Genomic DNA, 27,576 nt, shown 5'->3' with positions numbered 1-27,576 from the left:
CTCATCCGTACCGAATCGTAAGCTCAGGAGAAACGTTCTGCTAAAGTGTAGTTCCAGCAAATGGACGTTGCTTTCATAGGTTGACCCATACGACGAAGGACGAAAAATACCTGCCGTGTCCCTAGTAAACTGGACCAATTATTCCGCTCTATATAGAAGAGAAGGAATTTATCCCACCGCCGACACTACTACCCAGCTTTAGCAGCATCTCCCACTCTGTGAGGAAGTTGGGACCCCACTGTCAGCAGTGGGCCAACATTCATACACCCCATATAGTAGCATTTTGGTTTTATGCTTGTTTTAAACACTCGTAGAGAAAATTATGGTGTTTAGAGCATTATAAAACTTGAAATGTTACGGGCAGTTCAACAATTGATAATACCCTAAAAGTAGGCATTTACGAAGTTGGAACGCGCTACAGGAGATGCATGATGCATGAAAGAACTAAATTTTCAATAGTTTAGCGTTGATGCTCAGATGTTTCAATACGCTGGCAAATTGGTGGAGAGTTTGCGAATCGGCTGATATATAAACCTTAAGAGCCATTGAAAGATAAAGGACCTATTACATAAATCTTACATGATTTCGTGACGGTCCCAATTTAGAAATTTTCATTTTACACCCTGTATCCGAGTCTTCCCCTTAGACGTAGTTTACGTCAAAAAATCAACTACACTAATAAAAATAAAAATTTGATTAAAATAATTACTTCTTTATTTGAGAAGGTATTAATACCAAAGTGGCTCCCGCTTGCCTACAGTCGGATTAAACTCCACAGTGGGGTGAGTGCTTTACGCGCGAAACTGCTCACTGATGGGCACTCGACAGACGAGTATTGTGGCACAAAAGTTTTTGAGTGTAATGTGGACACCTTGTGCATGGGGAGTTAGGTGCCAACAAGAGTAAACGCGATGCAAAGCGAAGCGGCCTTACGATATGACAGCTCCTTAGCATTTTTTTTGTTAAATCGTGTCTTAGAGGGACTCGAACCCTCACCTCCTACTTTCTGGATAGGCATGACCCTTACACAGCAAGACAAGGCCACTTAAAGGTCACGTTTGCGGAAAAGCAATCAGAATCCGAGAACCATTCGCTACCGCACTGCCCATGATTGCAAAGTTGACGTATCAACCATTCGAAATTTCAGCGAATTTAGCTAATTACGCCTTCACTAAGTTATTTCAACCGCTGCAACATCGAAACGTTGCTTCTTCCAAGCCTCATTCATGTGCTTACAGGTTGAAATGTTTCAAATTTGCGATGTTTGTCCCTAAATTATTCGAAATACATGCGAAAATGCAATGGTTGTTACGTCAACTATATGATATCATGGGCATGCCGCTGCAGCGCAGTTCTCGATACTGAACAATGTGGGCTCACTTGCCTGGTGGATATACAACAGTAAAACACATGTGACGATTGGACAAATCGAGCATCCGAAAGATATTCAATTTGCAAGAAGTGGTCTTAATGTGTAGGGTTTATCACGCCTATCTAGAGAGTAGGAGCACGTAGGAGGTTGAGGGTTTGAGTCCCTCCGAAACACGTGGATTGTTTTTCGCAAATTTAGTCTATTTTGGAAGCATGTACTGTGCATATAAAAAAGCTATTTAACAAAAGCCCAGATTAATCCACCTGGCGGTGATAATGCCTTTCTCGATTCAATCGTTTGGTTTCGCCTTAGTGTGATACATATCATAAATAATTGCCTACATTACGGCTCTTGCAAACGCTGTATAGCGAATCAACCAAGCTTATATGGTTCAACACACCATTGTCTTCATAACTTTTGAACGCAATGAACGATCGTGATTCTATTCAATAGTGATATGTACTAGGGTTCGTCCTCAGTCGATTTCAACTAATTGTTGCGAGAAAATCGGCTAAGAATTACTATGTGAAAAAGTGGCTGATTTTTGGTTTTCAATTGCATCGATTTTGGCGTGAAATTATAGCTTTTTCGGTACAACTTTGTTGCAAAATGATTTTTCGTACGGACGAGTTGCCGAATAATGCAATTAATAAGCTCCTTAGCACCGAACGGTATAGAACGAAACGGCGACGGTAACTACAAGATTTTACAGAAAAATCAAATCTGTCAAATCTGTTTGTACCACCGTTGCTGTTCCCATGCGTTCGAGCTTTATTATTGATTATTATTCCTGTGGCCGTTTTGCGTAGGTTGCGAAAATGCGTCTTATTTGACCGGAACCTTAGGGCTAGTGGGAGCGCAATGCTGAAGTCCTGCTTATTGATGTATACAGTTTTATGTGCCGGGAGAAATCGACTAGTGTAAAAGAGTTTGTTTTGAAGTAGGGAGAAGTCATTCTCTTACTATTGAGTTTCGCTCGTTCTCTGGTTGGATTGAACTTATCATTTCATTATCTTTTAGTAGGCCAATAACTCATACCCGATGGTAAATTCCAAATTATGTTGTATGGTGGACTTGTAGCACTATGTTTCCTCTACAACTTTGTGGAACGCATTTGTCTATGTCAAATATTAACACCATGAAACACGTCTGTATCACTTAATATACTGAACGATAAAAGGGGTAATTATCATTTAGTTTATGAAGTGATACTAGCGTTTCACGCCGCAAGTATTAAACATAGAGCAATGTGCTGTTCAACAAAGTTGTAAAGGAAACATAGTGCTACAAGTCCATCATGCAACACATTTCGGAATTCAGCCTCTGCAATAAGTTTTTGGATAAATACTAAATTATAATAAAATGATAAGTCCAATCCCGGGTATCTGGTAGTAGGCTTCTTTTCCACTTTACAAAAAAAAGTTACTCGTTTAGTCAAAGCTATTTTTCAGTTTTTTTTTCTATTCTTTATTCTAGAGGTTTTTAGACCTTCACTAGTTCATCTGAGGCATGAAAACGTTTACCTACCTATTCTGTGAAGTTTGTCTCCACCTGTAAAAAAGATCCATAACATTTTGCATATAAATGCAGCATAAGCATGTCATCATTATCGCCATAATCATAATCATCATCATATACAATGGCGTACATATTTGCTGAAAAGTATGAATAAATTTCCACCCTCCTACAATATATCAAATATAGTACATTTTGAAACCATAAAGACGTTTTGTGCGTGATTATGCGCACACTAACTCAGCAGTGAAACAACGAACAAAGACCAGTCAGCTAATCTTATTTTCTGACTTCTAGGAAACGAGAGAATCCCAATAGAAATTATGAAGATGCAAGAAAATAGAATTTACGGCGAATGAATGGGAATTGAAGTTAGTCATGGTGGTGGTAAAAGTTTTAAATGAAAACGCATATCTACGATAAACATTTGAAGATAGTTTTGTGAATTTTAGAATAATCTCTTCATTTCGCTACTGAATACAATACTTTATGCTGTTACGTGTTGACTGGGAACATCATATAAATATTCTAAGCAGTACTTGATTTATTTAACACACATTCTACGCGATAAACAGCTGAATAATTCAAAGAGCCTTAAGCTGCTTTTTCCCAAATATCTACTTCTTTTTTTCTCAGTCAAACCTTTTATTACCAATAAATGCCGAAGTCTGTGCAAACCGGCGGATATTTTATGTCTAGATATACTCATTGGGATTGAATTGCCTTAGTCTAAGACTTCAAGATTTTTTTATTCATTTACACTATCGGCCGAAAAAATTGAGTAATTTTTTTTCTAGGTACGGTATAACTATTCAGTATAATTTTAAGTCACTTAACTGACGCTTTTTTTAAAGAAATTTCTATATTTACAAAGCATTTTTAATGATATTAAAAATAACACATACTTTAAAAGGGGAGTCAGGAATGGAAGCTCGTCGGCAGCTTGCTAGGAATCTCACTTACTGTAAGAGGGATCGAAGCTACACCTAGGGAAGATATACGCATGCCAACGCCGGACTTGGGCCACCAACACGACCCGCTTTAATCATTTAATTATTCTATACCGTGGTTTTACAGAAAGGAATAATCCAAAATAATTTGGATTATATTGACCACCCACAGATGATTGCAAAATAACGGATTACTTCTTTTTGTCCATCCGGCGGTGATTATTATTCCGACGATTTGGATTATTACCACCCCCTCCGCCACCGGAGTTGTTCCATCGGTCATTGTTCCTGAAGTTGCCCCCGCCACGATTGTTTCTCATTCCGTTGCCTCGCATATTTCCGCCGAAATTATTAGGAGTATTGCGCTCAAAATTCGGAACAAATCCGTTGCCTTCATCATAGTCATCGACCCATTCGTCCATTAGCGGAGGCGGGTTGGGCTTATTGCCTTGGCCCATCGCCAGAAACTGTTCAAAAGGCATACTGGGAGCTACACCCAGCAGTCCAGGCCGGACCTCCGGTGGACAATTGAACCTAGGAAGATCGAAGAGCGATGGCGGTTTTTGCATGGGAGGGATGATGTTCATGGGCGGAATATGATGGACCATAGGTGGCAGTCCTATATTAGGAGGCGGCACCGACATCAGTGGCGGAGGTTGGGAAGGAACTAAAGGAACTTCGGCAAATGCTACTGAATCGTCAACGTAGACATTCAAATTTGTCAGAATGAACTGCAGCATTTGATTGCTGGCCAATTGGTGCATGAAATCGGCCATTTTTTCGGTTGATTTGTCCGAGTTGTGAAACTTCTTCATCTCGGTGGTAAGGATTGCCAGCTGCTGATTGACCATGATCTTATGCTTTGAGCTGAGATCCAAATACCAGTTCGAGCGTTGCAGAATGGTCTGAACATCCAGTTGCGCCGGGTGCGATAGGAGGGTGTTCGTAGCACTGCCCTCGTGTACTGGACTTTGAATTTTGCTCTCCTGCATCCGTTTCGTTCGGGGATCTACGCGAGGAGCTACCGGACCCTGCGTCGACGGCTTGGGCGATCTTATACCGGGCAACAGCAGATCCGATTTTGCACCATTTTCGGGTTCCTCTTCATTTTGCATTCCAAATATCCGGCGCAATCGTGGGTCCTTTGTCCGATCTGGCCTCGGTGTGTTCCTTCGGATATCTTTATAGTTGGGCTTAGGAACGTCCACTTCATGAACCTGCGAAGGAAAGGATCACAAATTATTCTACATGGCATGAATCGAATTGGATAGATATTAGGAACGTAATAAATGTTAATCAAGAAAGGATACAGGAATTTTAAATTATGGAATAAGAGGAATTAAAGCAAAAAATAGTATAAATAGTGATGAACTGTAATTATATGAAAAATCACTTAAACAAAGTTTAGAAAAATATAAAATATAAGTGGAATGAGATGGTGAGTAAAAAAAAGCACTCAATTTATTCTCAAAACTTCCTATTTTAATTTTTTAAAATATTGTTTTAACTTTAACTGCTTCCAAAACTGTCAGATAACTTTTGTTTTATTTTTTATATCAGAGGAAACCAAAGCGTTAGGAGCCGTTCATAAATAACGTTGAGCAAATTTGAGTAATTTTAGCCCGTAATTTTACACAAATTTTACGTAATTTGTGAACGATCCTTTATAGAAAAACATTTAGACGTGTATTGCAACTACTAGCAGCGATCTAATCAATCTGGTTCAGAACGCAAATTGACTTGTTGTTTTGCAGCTCTATCTTCGGAATTAGATAACAAGGAATATTCGGGACAGGATAGTTATAGGTACAACAGTACAAAAAAATAACAAATTTCACTCACCTTGTAGACGATGGGCACGTGGGAGGTGATGGACGCATCAATCTCCGTTGCCGGTATGTAGTTGGTCATGATAGGTTTGAACGGTAACCGCAGGTCTATATCGGCAGCACCATCCTCGCCCATTTTGGCATCCAAGTTCAGGAAGTTCAGTCTCATATCTTTATCCCTCTCAATGACCATGGAGTTGCTCGACTTGGAATCACTGTCATCACTGTGGTCGCTCGCGTCCGGATCATCGTAGATCGACGGTCGGGGAGGTTTACTACTGGCCGAAGCATTTGGTTTGGGAGCAGTTGTGGAGGTGGAAGTGTTCGTATTACCGGAAGTTGGCGTCCACCCCATGGTGGGGGTGTTGCCTGGTGAATATTGCTGTTTGTTACCTGAAGCTAAACTGTCGCCAGCCGAATCCGGCAAGGCTATATTACTGTACATCGACTTTCGGCTGAATATTTCTTGCTTCTTTTTGGTCGATTTCTCGGAATCACTCCCATAACTGTCTAATATACACGGTTCACTGGGTTTCTCATCTTCATAAACCGGAGATTTGTACATTCCGAATGAATTTGTGTAGTCGATTTTCTGAGTTGTCGTTGGCCTATGTACAAGTTTAGTATCGAATACTGTGGGTTGCAAATCTGAAGCAGCATTATCTGCATATGTCTGCTTCTTGGTGTTGTTAAGACTTTCATCATCGTCCCATTCGTCCTCCTCGATGCTAATTTTAAGATTATTTTCCTCGTCATCGTAGTCGTCGTCGTGGGCTATCATTAGATTGTCCGCCTGTTCGGTATTGTCCATATCGTCATCATCGTTCAGATTGGAGTCCTTCAGATACTGCGAATAATCCACTGTAGGAGTCTTAATCAGGCCAGTCAGAGTCGTAGATACCATTTCTGCTTGAGAGCTTCCTTGGTTGACCCCTGTAGACGCTTCCTGCTGAGTTGAGTTCATCATTGGGAGAAGCCGCATATCAACATCTTTCCCGCCTAAATTAGGCATGCTGGTAGATTCTTTCGGTAACGACGTGTGAGATGGAGTTACACGCATATCAAGATCCTTACTACTGGCCAATGACACAGCCGACGTTGACTCACCAAACTCAGGCTCATCGCTTTGAGCATTCTGTTTGGCTATATTGTCTCGTAATTTTTGCATGTTCAATGCATTTAATTGCAACTCATGAATTTGAGTCACGCTCAATCCAAGTTCATTCAACTGAGCCACCGTGAGCGTCATGATTTGATTCAAATCATGAATACCCATCCGTTCAAGATTCTCAATTTGATCTTGCGATATCACTCCTGTTAAATACTTTAAGCTTAAAAATTCTTCTCCCGCATTTCCTTCCGATTTGCCACCGGCAGTTCCCTTTTCACACCACCTAGACCGACGATTTTTACCGCCCTGACCCATATCCGTCAAAGAAGAAAGCTTACCATCTCCTGCTTCTCCGTCAGTACCAGCCACAGGGGCCATGCCGTACTTTTCCATCAACTTACGATGGGTTGCGTTCACCATGTTTGCGGCACTTTCTCGCCCGATACGGGGAAAATCGCCTAGAATCTCCTGCGGGGCGGTCTCCAAGTGCTTCATCAGAATTGCCCTGAGCTCATCCGACAGCGGTTCGCCGTGACTGAATAAGCACTTTTCCTTCTCCTTGCATTTGAGACCCAGATAGTAGTACTTGCAAGGGAAGTCCGAATGCATGTACAGACACTTTTCCCGCTTGGCGCAACAGTCCATGAGATAGAATTTACACAATTCCATCTTTCGCGGGCCGTTATTGCGATGGTGTTTTTCATCCTGTTGATGGAAACAATATTTCAAATAATTTGCAAAAACCGCAAAAACGTTTGCAGCGTTTTCCAATCTATGTACTCTTGAGCATGATGTTTGTTAGTTTTTCAAATTGTTAAAATCTTTGAGATGTAGGTTACTTCTTTTCTTAAAAGGGTCTATCATTGGATGAGAATATGCATTTGATATGTAGTCAAGAACGCTTCAAAATCGAAAACATTCTAGACCAGATTTTGAATATTTAGTACATTGAATTTGTAATAGATCAAAACTCAAGCCTCAGATTGTAAATCACTGAACTCACATCGGAATCATCTCGTTTGCGCTTCCTGCCGTCGCGATTCGCCCTGTTTCGCTGCCGATTTTTACGCTTCCGGCGGGTATACTCTCGATCTCGTTCCCGGTCACGATCCCGCCGATCCCGGTCACGTCCTCGGTCCCTATCGCGAGAGTCATCTGACGAGTAACTATCATCGGATTCGCTCCGGTCCGGATAATTGTTGCCGCCTGAACCTATTGCCGGGGGTCTTGGGCTGCCTCCTCGCACATTCATCATTTCATACTCCAGATCCATCTCTTCTAACTCTTCGGGTTTATCGGAAGTGGATTTTTTCTGCGAATAAAAACGATGGAGATTAAATTAGAGAAATTTATAACAATTGAAGGAATCTATCTAATACAAACTTTGTTTCTCTCCCGTCGCTTCCGTTTAGATGGCCGATCATCCTCGTTATCTTCGTGTCGATGGCTTATAGCAGGCATTGGAGGTTGTACGCCATCTTTTTTTAGGGCATTGGCAATCGCAGCTTCCACGCTGGTTGCCCAATCATCTACAGAATTAGTAAGACAGAAATTATTAATTGGTGCAACGTTCTTTACAACAAACTCAAATGGAACATACCAACAACTGGAGCTGGTTTGCTTCTTTTAGGGGTTTTAGGAGGGGCCACTTCATCAATAAGTCTCGCCTTAGCACTGTTCATGTTTTTCACATTCTGCAGTTTATCGACACTTTCCTGAGCATTACTGTCATCATCCCAAACGTCCTCCTCTTGTTTAGCAACGGCGGGTTGCAGAGGTGGATCAATTTGAGCTTCCTCTGTCTGGAGGACAACTTGTTCCTCCTCATCATCCTCAATTTCGCCGTCTTCCAGATCCTCGTGTTCACTCATTATTGTAACGGTTTTGGATCACACTTTAGCGTAGAAGTATCACTTTATACATAAACACTACGTATAAACAATGATTGTGTGTTTTTGCTAAATAGAAAAAAAATATCTGTGAGATAAAAATACTAGATAATACGCAGAAAAACTTCTTTTCAGACTAATGGCGTAATTTCCAGTTAGAATCAATAAATATGTAGGAAGCTCAAACTACGCATAGTATAGTATAGTATTATACTATACTGCAAGTTTGTCTTTGGCGTTGAAAGTAAGTTCCAGCCTATTTAGTAGGTACATAGTAACTGATCAGCTGGATGTTGCGTTGATGAAAAACTATTGATAAATAGGGGTAGTAGGGGCAATATGAGACACCCTCAATTCAAGCTTATTAACAAGTTTTATCATGTAAAAGTTACATGATTTTTAAGAGATATCTTCATATATACCTCAACGTGAAAACTGCATTAAAATTCAATTAAAAAATGAAAATACACATGAAAATGTAAATTTTCGCTGCATAGGCAGACATACTATAAGATTTGAAGTTTATAAATAAGGTTTTGACACAAAACTGAACAAAATACTGGTCAAAAGTTCATCACAATTAAAAGATCTATTATAATTTAATTTTATGCATACATGTTTGTACTAATACAAATATGAATTCACAAAAAAAAAATTCTTTTCGTCATTAACAGTATAATGAAAACATAAATTTCCCCATACTAATTTGCATGCAAACTTGACACGGCTTGTGCTAAATCAGTTTTAATCCAAATAAGCCCAAATTTTCAGAGGACACTCAGAAAGTGATAAAGAATCAGATGACCGCTGTGGAGCTAAATCAATTATTTGAACCACCCTAATGGGCATACCTGCACAAAGCATGATATTAGATCTTAATATGCGAACAAGTTCAAATTTCAGCTGCAGAATACAAGACCACATTACTGCGATCGGAACAGAAAAAATAATCATTGATTAATTGAAATGTGGCTGTTCAAACGGTGAAGAGTGGAAAAACGGTTCGGTTTGCTGTTGTGTGGTTTATTAATCTCATTTCGTATGGAATACTCTAAACTTTTGTAGGAATATCATATTCATTCATATTATGACACTTTTCTCTACCACAACAACGTTTTGAATGGGTGGATGGGTGGCCCAAATTGTGGCTCATATTGCCCCGTATAGTCGGGAACACACATTAAATCAATACATTTTCAAAACTTCATTCATACAATTTCCAAACGCATTTTTCATTATACATCGACGTTATATGAAAGGTAACATTCCCTAGTATAAGTCAACTACATCTGAATGATGATTTTTTAAGCTTTTCAGGAGTTCGCGTAAATTTTTCGACTGATTCAAATCCTATCCTTAGCTAAACTGCCCAATTATAAATATCTGTTCCGTGTAGATAGGAAATCAAGCAAACATGGGATAGTTATGCATTTAAGCAGTAAAACGAGGAACTTTTGCAACGTTAATTGTTCGACGTGGTTCGACATTGCTTTAAAAGGTATATGTTGCGTCGTTCAAACACACTATCTAGCTACCGTTTTGATTCGAAGTCCGGACACCTAAGAACTGCTGAACTTTCGGTTTAATATTTCAAACGGAATAAGTACTTAACACTGAGTGATAACACACCCTGTCAAGATTAACTTACCAAATTTGCTGTAGTGTACTGAAAATGACATTTTGTATGCACGAAATAGCTAATATAATCGAATACATCGAACATCGCATGATTCGAAATCCGGACACAGTATAAGGGATGCTTCAAATACCGGACAATTTTGCTTCGAATTTCCGTACACTTCGAGTTTGGCGATATTGATTCTCAAATAGCCAAATTAATTCTTTCAAAGACAGCTAGGATGAAGCATTCATATTTCTCGATTAATATAAATCCGTAAAGTATGGTTTCCATACAGATTTGTACGGAAATCTGGCATCCCCCGGTTGTGTGTACCATCCGAAGTTTCTGCTCTGAGATTGACCAGCTACCAAAAACAGCATTTGAAACTAAGAGGGAACTTTTAAATGCAATATACAACATTGGGAATCTAATAATTTAATAGAATCTTCCCCCCTCCCCTTTCAAGGTGGATAAATAATACCAGAAATAAATATGATAGGGGGAACTGTGCCGATTTCCATCGCACTGAATATATGTTCATCTCATTGCGAAACAAAGAAATACGCCACCAAATTCGTCGATTTTTCATCAACCTGCGTGCTGACTGCGGGAAAAACACAAAAATAAGAAATAAATCAAATACCTTTTAATTTTTTTGTTTTTGATGGGATGAACATCGGAGAATTAAAATTATGCATTATCTTATTATTGTTAAGATATACTTCGAAATAAAGACATTAGTGGAATTTATGTGTCTTTTGAACTCCGTTTCAGTTTGCTATTAGAAATCAAGGATTGAAAGAAGCGACAATTGAATTCATGCGGATTGATAAATCTGGGCGTGTCCGAGAAAAGTTGAGTTTTTTCTATTTGACAGGTGTCGTTCACAACGTGTGTTTTTATACAATTCTATTAAAAAAGCTAGTTTTACGAACTTGTTTTTTTTCTACAAAAATGTGAATGGTTAAAAAAAATACTTTTGAAGACAACCTTTCACTAGAAACTGAAGGCAAGTTTTGCTATTTGTGTGCAATTAATAAAGTGATACCATTTACAATATGTGTATAAGTATATATCGATAAGCTGAGAGCAAGCAATGTTCCTTTTAGGGTGTAGCAACTCAAATTTAATGAAATTGTAACAATGCTTACTCATTACGAATCATTTGATTTCAATCAACTTAACTGATAAACAGTTATTTAACATCATTTCAGCATGTCCGGAAATCGAAGCAAATGTAAAAACTTGCCTCGAAGTGCGGACATACAGAAAATGTAATAAAAATTATAAAGCAATGAATTCCCAAGCAATTTCTCTAATTCATGGCAAAGAGTGCTATTATACTATGTTAATAAATTACTAATACCCCTTGAAAATGATAGAATATAGAAAATATAAGCTTAGATTTTCTAATGTTGAGACTTAAGCTGCATTCTAAGAAAAACGAAATTCCCCGTTGATTATGACATGCCTTCAACTTTTACCTCTAATTTCCAATTTTTTTTTTCCACAGATCACGGATTACTTACATTTGTTAAAATGGTTTCAAGTCTAAGAATCGTTCCCTGCATTGATAACAGAAATACTTGTTGAGATGGTAAATAAAGTCAAATAACAATTGAAGTGTCCGGTTTTCGAAGCAAAACGGTAATGTCCATGTCATCTGCATACCCAATAGACTGGCCCAGCTTAGTATGGGGAGAAAAAAATGTTGTCGAATTCTACGGGGCACCCCCCAGGATTGTGTCTTTTGGTGAGAAAATCAATCTCTGAAAATTTCAGCTCAATCGGTTTTTGCATAAGCTGGCGCAATTGATTTGAAATTAGTATGGGGATTTCAGTCAAAATATATAGGAAAATACACCTTCGTCACTCATTCGATCTGAAAATTGTTTCTGATCGTTCGATTCAGCTCAGAATTACAAAAAGGGCAGTTGGTATGTTACAGAACAATTTCACAGAACATTGTATGATGATTAAATGAACTTTTACTTAGCTTTCGGCTGATGTATTGAGAGCTGGATAGTGCAATTTTGGATTTATTGATCGAATCGCATCAGCCGAAAACTATATAAAAGTTCATTTAATCATCATACAATGTTCTGTGGAACCGTTCTGTAACATACCAACTGCCCTTTTTGCAATTCTGAGCTCAACCGAACGATCAGAACCAATTTTCAGATCGAATGAGTGACGAAGGTGTATTTTCCTATATATTTTGACTGAAATCCCATACTAATTTCAAATCAATTGCGCCAGCTTATGCAACAACCGATTGAGCTGAAATTTTCAGAGATTGATTTTCTCGCCAAAAAACACAATCCTGGGGGGGGTGCCCAGTGGAATTTGACAACATTTTGTTTCCTGGGCCAGTCTAAATTACCCAAGTAACCATGGAGCTATATATGTTTGCAAATAATACAGCCATTAAAGTTGACTAAAAGTGGAAAAAGGCCCTTTTGCGACCGAAATAATGCTTCATTACTTTGACATGTTGAAATAAAACATAAGTAATGCATCGCTGCATTTGTGATGCTGAGCTAGTGTATCGTTGCTTGTCAGTTGATGAATAAATGCATCTGTACATCGTTGAAACTGCTCTAATGCAATAAGCATTTATTATGCTGATCTGTGATTGATTACATGCAATAATTAATGCTTGGTGGTTACTTGGGTATAGCGTTACAGATGACATGGACATCGGTGGCAAAACATTTGAAGTGACTCGTGCTATGAGGGGCCGTAGCAAGGACTTGATAATCGGCAAGGGTCTCACCGCGAAAGCAACCGAGAAGAATAGCAACATTACTCGTTCTGACCAGACAGCGAAACAGAATCGATCGAACCAGCGAGTAACACGCATGGATGTGACGCGAGAGATGAATCCCCATGTTCTAGGAATCTTCTCAAACACGTAAAACGTGATGCTTGAACCTGTTGTAACGTGAGTTTTGTGTCCCTAATAATCCGTTGTGATTCAATAGGAAACAATGTATAATTCTCCGTCGAATGTACACATACACACGCATAAAAAGACATCATCTCAGTTCGTCGAGCTGTGTCGATTGGTAAATAATACTATGGGGAATGCCGTGGAACGTGGTCATTCTATATGATTTTGAAACGCTTCCTGTCTGAATAGAATCCTCCAGGAATTCTGACGGGAATATTCCAGGAGTTCCAATGGGAATGTTCCAGGGATTTCGTAGGCAATGTTCCAGAGATGTAGAAGCAAAATCGAAGCAAATAGTCGAGTGATTCCGAAGGGAATCCTCCATGGATGTTGAAGCAAATCGTTGAGGGATTCTGAAGTAAATCATCAAAAGATTTCGAAGCAATTCATCGAGGAAGTCAGAACTAAATCTTGTCGAGGAATTCAGAAGCAAATCATTGAGAGATTCCAAGGCTAAACGTCGAGAGATTGCAAATTAAATATTCAAGGGATTCCGAAGGAAATCGTCGAAGTGTTCTGATAGAAATTGTCAAGATATTCCAAAGCAAATTTCCGAATGATTCCAAAACAAATCTTCGAACGACTCCGGAGGAATTCCGAAACAAATCAACGAGAGATTCGGAAGCAAATCCTCCATGGATTATGAAAGATTCCCAATGGGTATCCCACAACGATACCGAAAGAAATCCAGTGTGAAGTCTACGATGATTCTGAAAGGAATTCTTTAGAGATTCCAATGATAATTGTTCTCAGATTCTTATGGGAATTTCTCTCGGATGCTGATGAGAATCCTTCTAGAATGCTGGTGGGAATTGTAGAGATTATCATGCCACTAGGCAAGCGTCAGTCTGCTGATAAACTGTTAATCCAGTCCGTGATGGTTGACCACATGTCTTTGACTGCTGGCGAAGTACCACGATTACTTTGATTGATATTTTGGTGGCTCTCCGTTGTTGTTCATACCAAGCTTACTTTGATGCTTTAAAATCAATAAGATATTGCCTTTTCATAATTAACACCAACTGCAATTTCATTGTGTGGACAGGAGTCTTTCTCAGAAATGAGAAACAAACTCACTTGTCTTCTACTCATTTCATTAAGATAGGGTGAATATGTTAGATAACTCCTTTGTCTTCAAACTTTTTCAGTAGTTCATTATGCTCTATGTTGTAAATTGATATCCACGGTTGTGTTGTACAGATCAGCTGTTCTTGCACAGAGAATCAACAGATGTTTGCTTGTATCTAGCACACATCTTCAATGTACAAGTTACTGATGATCTCATTGGTTAGGTCATACTGGCGCCTGCCACGTCAGAATGCAAGTCAATGTAGGGAAGGTGGAGGAAATGATGATGCAATCATTCGCCCACTGCAAGTCGAATATACCTCTGCACTTGCCTCGAGTTCATACGGAATCTATTGGAATTTGGGCTGCCAATGTGATAGATAGGAGAAAGCAACTGATGGAATTTCTAATTGAATGTAGGAAACGAGCTTTTTAGTTCATTTCCAATTCTAGCATCTACTGCTAGAATAGTCAAGTTGAAGGTATAGGATAGAAATGGAAACGGTATGAAAGTCCATTTTCAGTTCTAGCGATTGCTGGAAGATGAGAAATATAAAGATTAGACTGGCCCAGGAAACAAAAGATTGCCGAATTCTACGGGGCACCCTCCAGGATTGCGCCTATGGGTAAGAAAATCAATCTCTGAAAATTTCAGCTCAATCGCTTGTTGCATAAGCTGGCGCATTTGATTTGAAGTTTGTATGGTGGTTTCAGCCAAAAGGCAAAATGTATTTTCCACCTCCGTCACTCTTTTGTTCAGGAAATTGGTTCGGTATGCCCGATTGAGCTCATAATTGCAACAAAGGCAATTAATATGTTAAAGATCAATTCCACAGAACATTATACGAGGTGTATTTTCCTATGCATTTTGGCTGAAACCACCATACAAACTTCAAATCAAATGCGCCAGCTTATGCAAAAAGCGATTGAGCTGAAATTTTCAGAGATTGATTTTCTTACCCAAAGGCACAATCCTGGGAGGTGCCCCGTAGAATTCGACAACTCTTTTTTCTCCCTATACAAGGCTGGGCCACTCATTTAGTAGTTTGTCAATAACTCATTCCAGAAGCTGAATTTTAAAATGTGTTGTATGGTGGACTTCTAGTGCGAAGGTTTTTCTACAACTCTGCCTAATGGTTCGTTGTTTGAATTCCACTAGTTTCGGAGTTATAGCTATAGTTTCAGTAACTTAGACTAAATGAAAACAAAATTCCAATCATTTAGTTTAAGTTACTGCAACTAGCGCTATAACTCCGTTATTAGTTGAATTCTTACAACGAATCATTAGACAGTGTTGTAGAAAAACCTTCGCTTTAGAAGTCCACCATACAACACATTTTGAAATTAAGCTTATGGAATGAGTTATTAACAAACTACTAAATGATCGAACGCAAATTACTAAATGATCGATAACATCCTGGAGTATAAATGACACATGAACGTTCAGGTGGAAGGAAGGGCAAAGATTTGTGACAGTATGTGACAAAAGGGGGAAGGAGGTTGAAAATGCCAAAAAATGTTGGACATAATTTTTGAACAATCCCAAAGATGTAAAAGTAAAATCAGCAATGGAGTTCCATTGCAAATTTTCGATCATTATTCTAGAATCTTGAGCAAAATAGAACAAACTGGCATTTTTTCAATTTGATGAAATTACGTTGCTATAAAGGCCCTCCTTTTCCGTATGGTGTGATGCACTACAAAGCAATGGTGGCTGGGTTTGATTCCCGGTCCGGTCTAGGAAATTTTCGGGTTGGAAATTTTCTCGACTTCCCTGTCCCAGTTGGGGATTTAATGCCAATGAAGAAGAACTATAAAGGCACTGTATGTTTAATGCATTGAGTAAGCATATTGCTCTTTGAAAGAAGCACCACATGATGTAGCAACGAATCAGCAAAACGGTTTTGCACGAAAAGTTTTGCGAATGAGGTGGGAACCGACCCTTTACTTCGCTGCACAAAATGGGAGTCCTGTCGACAATAACCACACGGCTACGAGACCAAACGTTCAAATACATGATGTGGCTAAGCATATATCAAACATCTGATCGACGAAAAGTTCTAACGACCAAAATGTACCACGATTCGCTTTGATGATATTCCCACTCTCGATGTTATTTATTTGTTTAAATGCTGTTAAAGTGTTATTCGAGTGAATGTCATACTACGAAATATTCCAAAATCAGTTGGAAATTTGCATTGTAAAACTTTTGTTAAATACAAAATTTTACGTTGGGAGTAGCAAGCAAACAATATAATAATGTTATGAAAACTCATATGTGAATATGTACGTTATGTGGAAGATATTGATTTGGAAATTGTATTGGAGGTAACCACTTTCCCTTCGATGGGACTCGAACCCATGACCCTACAGTACGCTTGACTGGTGCTTTAACCAACTAAGCTACGAAGGACCTCCGTCGGCCTTCGCAACCTAGAGGCTACTGAACGAGCTGGAGATTCCCAAATTGGACGCATAGTCAAATCACTCGCAATCCATTTCTTAAGCCAATACTTCCACATTTGTATAGTACACGTCCACATTAGAGGAGCGTGAGTATTTAGAATGTCTGGCGGCTGTACACATTCTTCATCAGCAACTGTACTGATCAAGTGAGGTTGTGTAAGCTATTTGCCAGTCGGTCGTCAAGCTCAGACCCGACCGCATTGCGTAGGCAAGAGCACGCAACTCAGGTTCAGAATCTCGAGCTCGTTCAGTAGCCTCTAGGTTGCGAAGGCCGACGGAGGTCCTTCGTAGCTTAGCTGGTTAAAGCACCAGTCTAGCGTACTGTAGGGTCATGGGTTTGAGTCCCATCGAAGGGAAAGTGGTTACCTCCAATACATTTTCCAAATCAATATCTTCCACATAACGTACATATTCACATATGAGTTTTCATAACATTGTAAATTAACGTCCAAGTCGGGTGGTTTAATCCCCGGAAATAGGCAATTAACTTTGATTAAATATAATAATGATTATAGAATAATTTTTATTCGAACAATGAAGTTTAATGGCGCAAGTTGTGCAGCTACAAAGCAAAGGCCATGCTAAAGGTGGCTGGGTTCGATTCTTGATCCGGTATAATACATTTTCGGGTTGGAAATTTTCTCGCCTTATCTAGGCATAAAAGTATCATCGTGTTAGCTCCATGATATACGAAAGCCCCAAAGCGGCAAAGTCCTTTGGGGAATGTAATGCCAAGAAGAATAAGATGTAGAGGAAAATTTAATTGAGTTAAACGATGTCATTCTTCGAAAATGAAGCAAAAAACTTTGAAACCAAACTTTGAAGAATGTGTTTCATTACTTATTGCGAACATTTGATAACAGATATTAAAATAAAACCGATTTTCAATTTGGTTTATCAAAGGTTGAGATGAATAAATGAACTGCTGATAATATGGGAGCATTTAAAAACTTTCAGCCTTCGGTGTTTTGTATTCATTCATGTATTCACCCTCCTAAGAAAATAAAACAGGCTGTTGATACATACATAAATGAACGGTACAAGGTGGTACAAGTAAATAATAAGCATTCATACGTGCATGCAGGAGTGTTCTGGTACAGCGCACGTTTGATTTTGGCAACAACGGCAACAAACACGTTTTGAATATAGATAGTAGAATCTATAGATGAGCGAAAGCATGGCTGAGTCGATTTTTTTGACCGTGCACACGCGCATATGACGTCACAGCCCTTAACATTTCCATTGAAATCGTGACGTCATGCTCGTTTGGAGACACGTTTGACAGTTCGTTTGGAGACAGAGGATTTATCTTCGCTCATCTATATATTCCACTATCTATAGTTTTGAACAATTTGAAATGCAAAATCAATATTTAGGTATTAAATTACGTGAAACGCAACAGAATTTTCATTTTAAAACATTTTCCTCCTTTTTACTGCCGTTATACGCATATTTGTTCCATAATTGCTGAAATTCCCAAGTACATGGGACAGACTGTCCCGGACAGTTATGCGTACAACGGTAGTATCGTCAATATCCCACCTTATCGGCCGCGATGATTTGAAATAGTCGCAAATCAAATTGACGCCAAAATCGTCGCCAGCAGAAATGGCCATAAGATCTGTTAAATCAACTGTGAACAAAATTTTATAATCTCAATAATCACATTATTTCCCAAAATACGCGAGGAGAAGTGGATGAACGCTGTCATCAGAGGAAAAGTAGAATCACTGGAATTTAACACGGCAAGGTATAGCCAATGGAACTGAAAATAATTTTAAAAATTACAAACAGAATTTTTTTGAAAATGATTTATTAGACGGGCTTAGAAATTCAATTAAGATTAAAAGTAGTACCATCTCCGGAATCATTTCAAGAAAAAATTTCATTGTCATTAACAATCAAATTAATATATGTATAATGTAGATAATCCAAATTCTAACCTCATGCTATAAATTATTTATAAATACATTTTGTTTTGAAATTTTTAAAATTATTTTGAAAGCTGCATTCCATACCTCGCTGTGAATTTTTTTTCATGATTCTACTTTTTCTTTTGATGACAGAATTCATTCTTCTCCTAGCGTATTGCGCCCGACGACGGGACCGATTTGTGATTTGGGCGTAACTTGTTTTGTAAACAAACATTGGGAGGTGAATTTCCGCTAAAGCAAGCATTTCCTGAACAAACCACGGTATGTATCGGACAGAGAAAGCTTTCCTTTATCAGACAAGCGTATTAGTTTTGGAGAAAAACGTTTGCATTCTACGGAATACACAAAATAATGTTTGTTTACAAAATAAGTTATTCCCAAATCGCATATCGGTCCCGATATCGGATTCGGGTCGGGTACGGAAGAAAAATAGTCGAACAGGGTTTGAGAGCATTATTTTAAATAATTCTCATATGTTTTATTAACTTTGACCCTTGTTATGTATTCTTACGAAGTTGTAAAAAATGAGAAGGCACTGTCAAAAAAATGTGCAAAGCTGATGAATAAAAATGAACAAAACAGATGAACATGACGCAGGCACCGGTCTGTCGTGGGGTTCGTTTGGTGCACCAAAATTGACAATGTCAGTTTTGCCTTTCTCGTAAATATTTTATTTGTGGAATTTACCTTTCCCGTGAAAAATTCAACCGATTCTTTATTTTATTTAAGATCAACTTTTCCAAAGAACTCATATTTTTTGACGCTTCTAAGTACTTTTAAAATTAAAATAAAAAAGTGCTGTTATCGGGTGAATTTTTCAGACACGTGCAGTACTTTTTCGGTTTTTGATTTCGATTTTTCAAATAGTTAGAGGCTTCAAAAAATATGAGTTCTTCGAAAAGTTGATCTTTAATAAACCAAAGAAGAGATTGAGACTTTTATTGTCTACAATACAATTTTTGACGGGAAAGGTCAATTGACGAATTCAAGAGGCAAAATGAAGAAGACATGCGATGGAGAGAAATAACAAAATCGTTCATGGCAAAACTACATTTTAGGTGTATTATAAGAAAACTTTTTTTTTGAACAATGTGTTCTAAATGTAGCTTTCCTTTTTCTCGCACTTTGCATTGATTATATGGCATTTTAAAATCACCGCCGTATACTTTTCTATGAACGATTTTGTTGTTTCTCACCGTCACATGTCTTCTTCTTTTTGCCTCACGAATCTGCTAAAAGCAAGCAAGCGTTTATTCATAAAGTGAAGGTATATCATACTGCATCGTTTTGACAGGCTGAATTAAATGTTCAAATTTTTTAAGTGAGTTGAATGAAGGCGTTTAGACTTTCAATTCGTGCTCAATTCAAGCAACTTGTTCAATTCACTTGCCTTGTCTAAACTTAGGCTAAAAGTCTGCACTTTGCATTGAGAATAATATCGAAGAAGCTGTAAATTTATGAAATTCCACTCTATTTAAAAAAAATACAAAAACTTGTACATAATTTAATTATCCAAATGCTAAGCCATTACTCATTTTTGTATTGAACAAATTTCTATTCCTAATATTAATTCAATTGACCTTTCCCGCAATTTTTTTTAGTCGCTCAATTGATTCTTTGTTTTATTTAAGGTCCACTTTCCCAAAGAACCAATATTTTTTGACGACTCTAAGTATTAAAAAAATATAAAAGTGCTGTTTTTCAAGATTGGCCTAACATTTTCTTGACTTTGAACGAACGGGTGAATTTTTCAGGCCTTTCACACGTGCAGCACTTTTTCGAGTTTTGTTTTTGATTTTTAAAATAGTCAAGAGACTATTAGAGGTTCTTCGGGAAAGTTGATCTTAAGCCAAAGAATCGACTGAGACAATAAAACGGATTGACGAATAGACGGAAAAGGTCAATTGCAAAAACATATTTTTGCGGTAAAATTGCAGCATTCTAGTACAATTTTACGGGGCAGATTTAGCCGGAAGAGAGCCCCGGGGTTGACAATGACCTATGGAACTCCCACGTGATTTTGTAGTGGCCCGGGCATGCGCACACACCTCCTTCCCCACAAAATTCGGCTCTGACGACATTGTTATGAGAAAAGGAAAAAAAAAATGAAATAATTTTATACCTCAAATATTAATTTTTCTTCTAATTATTTGTTGAAGCCCCAATGATTGCGCTTTTTTCAAAGTTAAGATATGAGTTTTGACCATTTTGACACGGAAATTTTACTCATTTCTAACTTGGAGGTTTATATTTAGACTATGGGTTTAAAATGGTATTTTACCTGGAATTTATTTTGCGATAATCGGCCAAACTTGTCCAAACAAATTATTCGTAAACACTGATTTAAAGAAAATATAAATAACTTACCCAAAGTCCACTTTGGAATAATAAATGAGTCAATTAAAAACGATGCGCCCTTTATGAATTCCGGGGCAATATTTTGGAATTACTAAACGAGCCTAATTCATGCGAGTATGGCATAGTGTGCGTGCGCCTCGTTGATGACTGGTCCAGAGTGAAAGGGAAGGGAAACGTACTCCTGATGTATGCAAAAATGCTCATGAATGGTCTTATGTACTGATCACTAGTGTCTCGGTTATGTATCACTGTCATTGATGAATGAGCCCTAATAAGCATAAAGGCAGGTAAATAGAATGTTCATCGCGCTCATTTGCAGCGCAATAAAATCTCGTTCCTTTTCCCTGTACAAAACGGAACAGTTATGAATGCATCCAAATTACTAAATACTTAGGTAGATGGTAGATTTAATGACCAAACATGGTAACATTTTTTCGTGATTCACCGATCAAATTAGTTTCACCAAATAAACACGAATATTCCCGCGAACGACGAAAGCTTCGTAGTAAACTCACACTAACACTACTTTGACTACGGATGAATGGAGTGTCTTTTATGATAGCTAAACGACCTATTCGTTGTACATCCGAGAAACTGCAGAAAAATCGATTTTCAACATGGCCTGAAAACAAAGATGGCTACCTTTCCTCCGATGGAAAAAAATGTCCCTATTATCCGAAAATTCGCGATTTTTACTTTCGAAAACGTTTAGTGTTGACCGCCGCGGGTAAAATGTTTACTTTCACTTGGAACGCGTTTATTACGAGCCATTAATTTTGTGTCCCAACCATTTAGATTCAAACTGGAAATTTCGACGTAACGCCCCGATAAAGTAACAAATTGGAAAATTTTAAAATAGACGACAAAGTAGGCTCATACTAACGATGTTTTACGACTCGTTTTCTTTCCGTTAATTTCCGCTTACTGGTGCCTCATAAACAGGACTCCTCTCCGTTTCTATGAATAATCACTTGAATTATACGGCCTCCTTTGATTGATCATCAATTACATTTCTCATAGCATTTAATCAAGATCAAAAAATGGATTAGCTTTGAACAGCGAATTAAAAATACGACTGCATTCTTCCACGTAAAGAACTGAAATGAAGCTGGCTGGCGAATGCGGTGGAAGATGTACATAAAGAGCACGATGAACACCATGGGCACCATGATGATGCCAGATAGCTATTTTTTTTCAAAACTATCTGAATGTACTGAACGGATTTTTTTATGCATACCTACATCATAGTTCTATTTCTGGAGCTACTGTCAAATGCTGTATCTAAGCGTTAATGTTCAGATGATTTCCAGTTAGATCAGGTAGTTTTATGAAACACACACATTTTTTGTTTTAAGATATTTTTAAATACACTTGAGTGAAAATTAGTATAGGTATATAAAATTTTCAGGTAAAGATATTTTTCGCATCTCGCATCACTTCTATTCGTATTTTGTTCACTTTGTTCACTCGAATACACCGTTTTTTACACCGCATTCTAAAGTTTCGAAAGCTCCACATTTAACTGCCAGTCAAATAATTCAACAAAAAAATATATTTTCACCGCATCACAAACCATTGGTTGTCAAAGGTAAATAAACAAGTTATAACTGCATGAAATATTCCATATTTTTCAAACTTTATCGTGCTTAAACTGTTTCAATTTACAAACACTTAAAATAATTTACAAACTCCGGTAGATTTGACAAAAGAGCTGCAATGAGTCGCGCGTCGCAAGAAACTACAAAAGCTGCAACAAGCTTTAATTTTCATAGTAGTATGAAAAGAAGCTTCATCTTCGATAGCTTCATGAACTTGGAATAAAGTTTTATGAGCTTTTTTTTCGAAAAGGCGTAAGACAACCAGAAATAACCTTCTCCCCTGTTTTCACCCACCTATTTTAAAATCTTTATTTCTCGAAAACTAGTTGTTGGAAATATAGTTAAAGTTTTTTTTTTCATATTTGTTTGATAATTGTATGGATAAACTTTAACTGTTTTCAACAACTCGTTCTTGAGAAATCTTCTTAATATTGACATTACATCCCCCACTTGGACATTGCCGCCTTGCAGCTTCGAACCCACCTGCAGCATGGTCTTGCTTTGTAGTCGTGGATCTTACCGCATGGCTAAGGAAGGCTCCAGTTCTCGAGAAATAAATATTTTAAAATAGGTTGGCGAAAACTGGGGTGAGGGCTGGTTACCTTAATTGTACACAAATCACAGCGGATTTAGTTAAGTGTCGGTTTTCAAGGCAATCTGTACTGCGTTTTAGGAGCTATTCAATAACGCGAGAAGAAGAATAAATATTCACAGAATTGCATTAATTTTCAACTGATTCCCTGTAGCCAATCGTGAACATGGCAAAATATTTATTTCAATCAAATCCATGAATGATAACTACAAATCCCAGGTGACAAAAATCAACCAGTGGAATAAATTTCACCATCGATAATAGTACAATAACGATTCCAAATTATAAACGATCGCTCGAATCATTTCATAATAACAATAACGATGATTTATTCTCATCGTCTACCTAAATTTATGTTGTTTTTGTCTATTGTTGACCGCGTGGTCAATTGTAGCAATTGTTTTACGGCAGCCAAAGCATTCTATGCGCTACGGGAAAACTTTGGCTCTCTCATTTTAGTGCTAATTAGAAAGACCATTCATTGCTGCACGTTGCATTTATGTGCATTTGATGAAAATTAATGAAATTACATTGCAAGGGTCTTCAGTTAGCCTTGCGAGTGAAGGCGCAGGATTGCCAATCCGGAGATGGCGAGTTCGATTCTCGGTCTGGTCTAGAATGTTTTCGGGTGGGAAACATCATCGACTCCCTGAGCACAGTGTATCCATTGTACTGGCCACACAGTATACTGTATACAGTATACTGTGTATATATACATACTCATGCAATGGCGGGCATAGACAGGCTTTCAATTAATAACTGAGGAAATGCTAATAGAAAAGTTGAAAAGCAGTCCAAGTTCCAGTTGAAATGTAGAGCCATAGTAGTAGTTGTTCTCGTAACCGACAACAATTAGGAGAGTTTCCAAAAACTTAAACAAACTCGCAGATCGTAGATTTTAAACGTTGTATTGATTTGCTCGTATGTTAAATTTTCCCTGTTGGGGAACCAATTATAGTCTTAACGATAGTATGCATAGTTTAATTCAGTAGGGATTATCTCAGTTTACTCTTTACTCACGTTTAGTTTCTCCTCTGTTTGTTTCTTCCGGGAAACGGTCGCGTATGGTATCGTGTTTGCTATACTTCTGACTTAGCTAATGATAGCTATATGCTTTCCAAGGAAGTACGTAATCACCTCTTTAAAACTACAATTTGGTCCTATCTGCGGTAAGTGAGGAGAGTTCAGAAACTAGGTACAATCTATCTTATTTCAGGTCTTTTTAAATACAATTTTACCTTCAGGAATAGTCCTATCAATCTAGAAATGATCTTCGGTAGCTTTACTTCAACACAATACTTAACTAGATGTTTAAATGCTGACCAAACTCAATTTCAGATTAGATCTTCAGCTTAACTCGTTATCAATCGATTTGTTATTATCTGTTATTATCAGTACAAGCTCAAGGGTTCTTTGTACTTACTGTCACACCGATGTCCAGAACTGCAAGCTTGACTGCTGGACGTTCGTAGATGTTAAACTGCGTTCGCACTGTTGCGCTACGTACCTGTCCGTTCTTCTCGTTGACTTTCACAATCCGACCTTTTGGCCACGAACTGCAAGGAAGATCTTGATCGACGATTAAGACGACGTCACCGACTTCGATTCGTTTCGTAGGATAGTGCCATTTGGTTCGACGGCTGATAGTCGGCAGATATTCTTGTATCCACCGTTTCCAAAATTTGTTGGCGTAGATCTGTGAGGTTTTCCATGTGTTGGTCAGCGTAGCGAGGCTATCTTCATATGGTATCAGAGGTTTTGAACCGTCAGAGGAACCCAGCAAAAAATGGTTCGGAGTTAGTGCTTCGCTGTCGGCATTTTCTATAGGAACGTATGTGAGGGGGCGCGAATTGATTATGCTTTCAACTTCCATTAAGCTGTTCCTTAGAACTTCGTCGGTCGGTGTTCTTGGTAGCTGAATGTTGTTAAGTATCTTCTTTACGGATTGCACCAGTCTTTCCCAACTTCCACCCATGTGTGGGCTGCTTGGAGGCAAAAGGGTCCATTTAGTATTCGGCGTGACAAATTCTTGTACCAGCTTATCGTGCTCGATACGCTGCAGAGCTTCGGATATTTCACGTTTAGCGCCGACAAAATTCGTACCACGGTCGCTGAAGATTTCCAAGGGTGTGCCTTTTCTAGCTATGAAGTTCTTTGCGGCCATAATGCACGAGCTGGTGTTCGGGGAGTGTGCGATTTCTATGTGAATGGCCCGTACTACTAGACACGTGAATAGTACGCCCCACCTCTTCTCGATTCGTCTACCAACGAGCACATGTACAGGTCCAAAGTAATCGATTCCTGTATAAGAAAACGGTCTGGAGTATGCTGCAAGACGAGCTGGTGGAAGGTCAGCCATTATAGGTGGCTGAGTTCTAGCATTTTTGCAGTACTGACATAACCTGCGAACATTATTACAAACCGTGCGAAGCTTCGGAATACGATATTTCTGGCGCAATTCGTTAACGACAGTTTCGTGGTTAAGATGATGGAAGCGCTCGTGAATGGACTTTACAATGAGCGTCGTAACTGGTAGTCTTCTTGGTAGTATAACAGTAGACTTCTTGGTAGTGTAACAGTATGAGCACTGAGTGGGTTGATAAAGCTGCATCCAGCTGTTCTTCCACGCATGCGAAGTACTCCGTGGTCGTCAAGAAACGGTTATAGCTTATAGAGTGGGCTCTTCTTGGGAATAGCAAGTTCTGTTTCTTCCTTTAACTCCTTTCGACGTTTCAGTAATTCTACCTCTTCGCTGTATGCTTCGAACTGAGCTTGCCTAAGAATGAAACATTCCGCTTCGTACAGCTCCAGTTGCTTGAGAATACCGATAAAAGGCAAATTGTGCTGTATTCTAGCTCTAAGGTTCTTCAAATATCGAAGTACGTATGCAGCTACCCTTACTAATTTTCGCCAATTGGAATATTTACTGAAGTTTAAGATAGTTCCTTTCTCCACATGGATGTTGATCGTAGCGATCATTTCAGTCATAGTTCCTCTGTGAGATGTTGGTTGTGCTGGCCAGACATTTTCATGTTGCCACATAAAGTTTGGCCCTGTAAACCATCTGCTTGACGTAGAGAGATCGGGAATCTTTTGCCACTTTGTACCTTATCTGTCACGTTTATCTTCGTTGAAATCCAGCTCCACTCATGCTGTTCAGTGTTTTCCAGAATTTCTCCTACTCTGGCACCGACGAATTTGCTGTATCTCCGGTGGTGAGATCGTATCCAGCAGAGAACATCTCTAGAGTCGGTCCAGAAAAAAACCTTTTCTTATTGCAATTCTGTGACATTCGCCAATATCCTTTGCTAATCGCATTCCAATCACTGCTGCTTGAAGCTCCAGTCGAGGTATTGATACATACTTCAGAGGTGCTACACGAGTTTTTGCGGTGACGAAGGCGCACTCCACCGTTTTGCCTTCACTGAATCGGAAGTATGCAACTGCTGCGTGTCCGTTTTCGCTCGCGTCGACAAATACATGTAGTTGAATTTCGTTACTTTCTGTAGACGATGTAGTTACCATCCGGTAACACCGTGGGATAGAAACATTTTCTACAGTATGTAGTACACTGAGCCAGGTCTTCCATTTTCTAGATGTTGAACCTTTATTGGCTCATCCCAACCAACATTGGAGCGCCATATTTCTTGGAGCAGAACCTTTAAAAACATTAATACGTTTGCAAGGAATCCTAAGGAATCGTATAGCGACATGAGAACTCGAAGAACTTCTCGCTTTGTGGGAACCTGCTCACCGGACAACAACTGCTGCCGGCAACGCTTTGGTATTTTGAAGGTAAATGTATCACTAATTGTGTCCCACCACATCCCTAGGACCTTTTCAGTTGCTAGCTCTGCTGCTTTACCTAGGTCTTTGTGGGTGGACCTCTGCGCTCCCATGGCATCTAGCACCTTCTTAGAGTTCGACAACCATCCACGAATCTCGAATCCACCTCCGGCGTGTATGTAACGAACATTCGTAGCGATCTCTGCTGCTTATACTTCTGATTCGATGCTGTAAAGCATGTCGTCCACGTACGTGCCGTCACAGATCGCTTCCACCGCTTTCGGAAACTGACGCTTAAATCGTCCTGCGTTCAGGTTCTTAACATATTGTGCACTACTTGGCGAACAGCTAGCACCAAATGTCATTACCTTCATTACGTAGGTCGATGGATGGTTATTGGGATCGCCTTCATTCCAGAGGAATCGCTGACAATGTTGATCTTCAGAGTTTATACGGACTTGGTGAAACATTTCACGAATATCGCCTGTAATTGCAGTGCGGAACATACGATATCGTTGAAGAACATGCTGAAGC

At 38.8% G+C, this 27,576-nt stretch overlaps 1 protein-coding gene across 4 annotated transcripts; it reads right to left on the bottom strand.

Annotated features, from left to right (window-relative positions):
- Positions 1–3,302: 3,302 nt before the first annotated feature.
- On the bottom strand, positions 3,303–22,173 carry LOC134227928 (protein suppressor of sable-like). 4 transcript variants are annotated; one of them, XM_062709636.1, is made up of 6 exons: positions 21,946–22,173; positions 8,378–8,735; positions 8,161–8,306; positions 7,781–8,089; positions 5,680–7,482; positions 3,303–5,054 (listed from the first exon to the last, which is right to left on the bottom strand). In XM_062709636.1, the coding sequence occupies exons 2-6, from the start codon at positions 8,646–8,648 to the stop codon at positions 4,029–4,031; spliced, it is 3,555 nt and encodes a 1,184-aa protein (XP_062565620.1). In that variant the 5' UTR covers positions 8,649–8,735; positions 21,946–22,173; the 3' UTR covers positions 3,303–4,028. The 4 variants fall into 4 exon arrangements, with proteins under 4 accessions (XP_062565620.1, XP_062565619.1, XP_062565622.1 ...); XM_062709635.1 differs by having other exon boundaries at positions 21,950–22,173; XM_062709638.1 differs by having other exon boundaries at positions 21,992–22,173.
- Positions 22,174–27,576: the final 5,403 nt, after the last annotated feature.

This window comes from Armigeres subalbatus, chromosome 3 (assembly GCF_024139115.2).
Source record: "Armigeres subalbatus isolate Guangzhou_Male chromosome 3, GZ_Asu_2, whole genome shotgun sequence".
NCBI lineage: Eukaryota > Metazoa > Arthropoda > Insecta > Diptera > Culicidae > Armigeres > Armigeres subalbatus.
The sequence above is the reverse complement of the archived record's forward strand: the minus strand, read 5'-3'. Positions and strand labels throughout refer to the sequence as shown.

Coding starts and splice junctions, on each gene's coding strand:
- LOC134227928 (XM_062709636.1), bottom strand. CDS start 8,648: ATGAGTGAACACGAGGATCTGGAAGACGGCGAAATTGAGGATGATGAG. Junction 8,307..8,377: donor CAAACCAGCTCCAGTTGTTG/GTATGTTCCATT, acceptor CTAATTCTGTAG/ATGATTGGGCAACCAGCGTG. Junction 8,090..8,160: donor AGCGACGGGAGAGAAACAAA/GTTTGTATTAGA, acceptor TTTTATTCGCAG/AAAAAATCCACTTCCGATAA.